This window comes from Terrapene carolina, unplaced genomic scaffold (assembly GCF_002925995.2).
Source record: "Terrapene carolina triunguis isolate 2854851 unplaced genomic scaffold, T_m_triunguis-2.0 Scaffold517, whole genome shotgun sequence".
NCBI classification, from domain to species: domain Eukaryota; kingdom Metazoa; phylum Chordata; order Testudines; family Emydidae; genus Terrapene; species Terrapene triunguis.
In genome coordinates, this window is record NW_020664868.1 from 1,769,934 (window position 1) to 1,771,198 (window position 1,265).

The 1,265-nt window shown below is 65.7% G+C and overlaps 1 protein-coding gene across 1 annotated transcript in view; it reads right to left on the reverse strand.

Moving 5' to 3' along the window:
• The window catches only part of LOC112115305 (SPARC-related modular calcium-binding protein 1-like), a 24,824-nt gene extending 24,272 nt beyond the window's left edge, over positions 1 to 552 (reverse strand). Inside the window, exon 1 of the mRNA XM_026658904.1 lies at positions 440 to 552. Within this exon, the coding sequence (XP_026514689.1) occupies positions 440 to 520 (81 nt within the window). The 5' untranslated portion in view covers positions 521 to 552. The remainder of the gene's footprint in view (positions 1 to 439) is intronic.
• Between the last annotated feature and the right edge of the window lie 713 nt (positions 553 to 1,265).

Below are 1,265 nucleotides of genomic sequence, written 5' to 3' on the forward strand. Positions count from 1 at the left end.
CCATAGCTAGCCCCACCCCGCTCCCTATAGGACCCCCCTGCTTCCCTGCCCCACAGCCAGAACCCACCTCTAGCCCCACAATCATGTTACCCCATAGCTAGCCCCAGCCCGCTCCCTATAGCCCTCCCCTATTCCCTGCCCCATAGCCAGTCCCCTACCTCTAGCCCCACAACATCTACACTCCCCCCATGGCTAGCCCCCTACCCCCACCATGCTCCCTCCTGCCAACCCCCTACTCTCTCCCCACCCCATGATCCTTCCCACACTCCTCTCCCCCTAGAGCCAGCCCCTCATCCCATGCCCTCTCCCACTCTCTGCCCCCCAGAGCCAGCCCCTCCCCAATCCCCATGTCCTTACCCCCCCTCTCCTCTCCCCCCAGAGCCAGCCCCTCATCCCATGCCCTCTCCCCCTATCACCCCCGATCCCTGGATCACCTTACCGGGGATCTGTCCCATCGCAAAGGGGCCGCCAGCACGGGGCCGCCCAGGAGCAGGAGCAGCCCCCAGCGGAGGTAGGCCATGGCTCGGGGCAAGGCAAATCCCAGAGGCAGCGCCCCAGCGCCGGGCTCCCGGCTTATAAAGCCGGAGCGAATCCGATCCCCCCCGCCCCGCATGTCAAGCCGCTCCGCCAGCCACGTGGAGTCATCGGGCAACAACAGCTGGGGGCGGAGGAGCCACGCCCCCTTTTGCACAAGCCACGCCCACCGCCTCCACCCACCTGGGGGGGGGGACTTACCTCCGCCCCCCCCTGCGAGGCTCCCGCAGCGCCTGATCCCCTCTCCCTAAGGCCTGGGGAGTTTAATGCCCCTCACAGCAGTGCCAGCGAGACCGGGCGGCACCCAGCGGGGTGGGTCCCAGGAGATTAGCCAGCCACGGCAGGCGAGGTTAGGTGGCCCTTGGGGTCACGTCTAACCCGCTCCCCAGCGCTCAGGGGACAGCGTTTTCCTCAGCCCTGAGCGCCCTAGGTGTCATTTTGAAGTGTAGACCAGGCTCTAGGTTAGACGGGCAGGGGGTAGGCAGGGGAGGGCCAACGAGGGGGGGGGGAAGCCGGTACAAATTACCGGGGGCTGGCGGTCCAGAAGGGGGCCCGGGGCCCGGCTTTGTCAGCCCTGTTTAGCTGGTCTGCCCTTGCTGGGGGGCCCCAAAATTTTTTTCACCGGGGCCCAAACCTGCTCTCGGCAGCCCTGAGGCAGGGGGCTGCTTAGGCCTGGTCTACACTAGGACTTTAATTCGGATTTAGCTGCCTTAATCCGAATTAACCCTTCA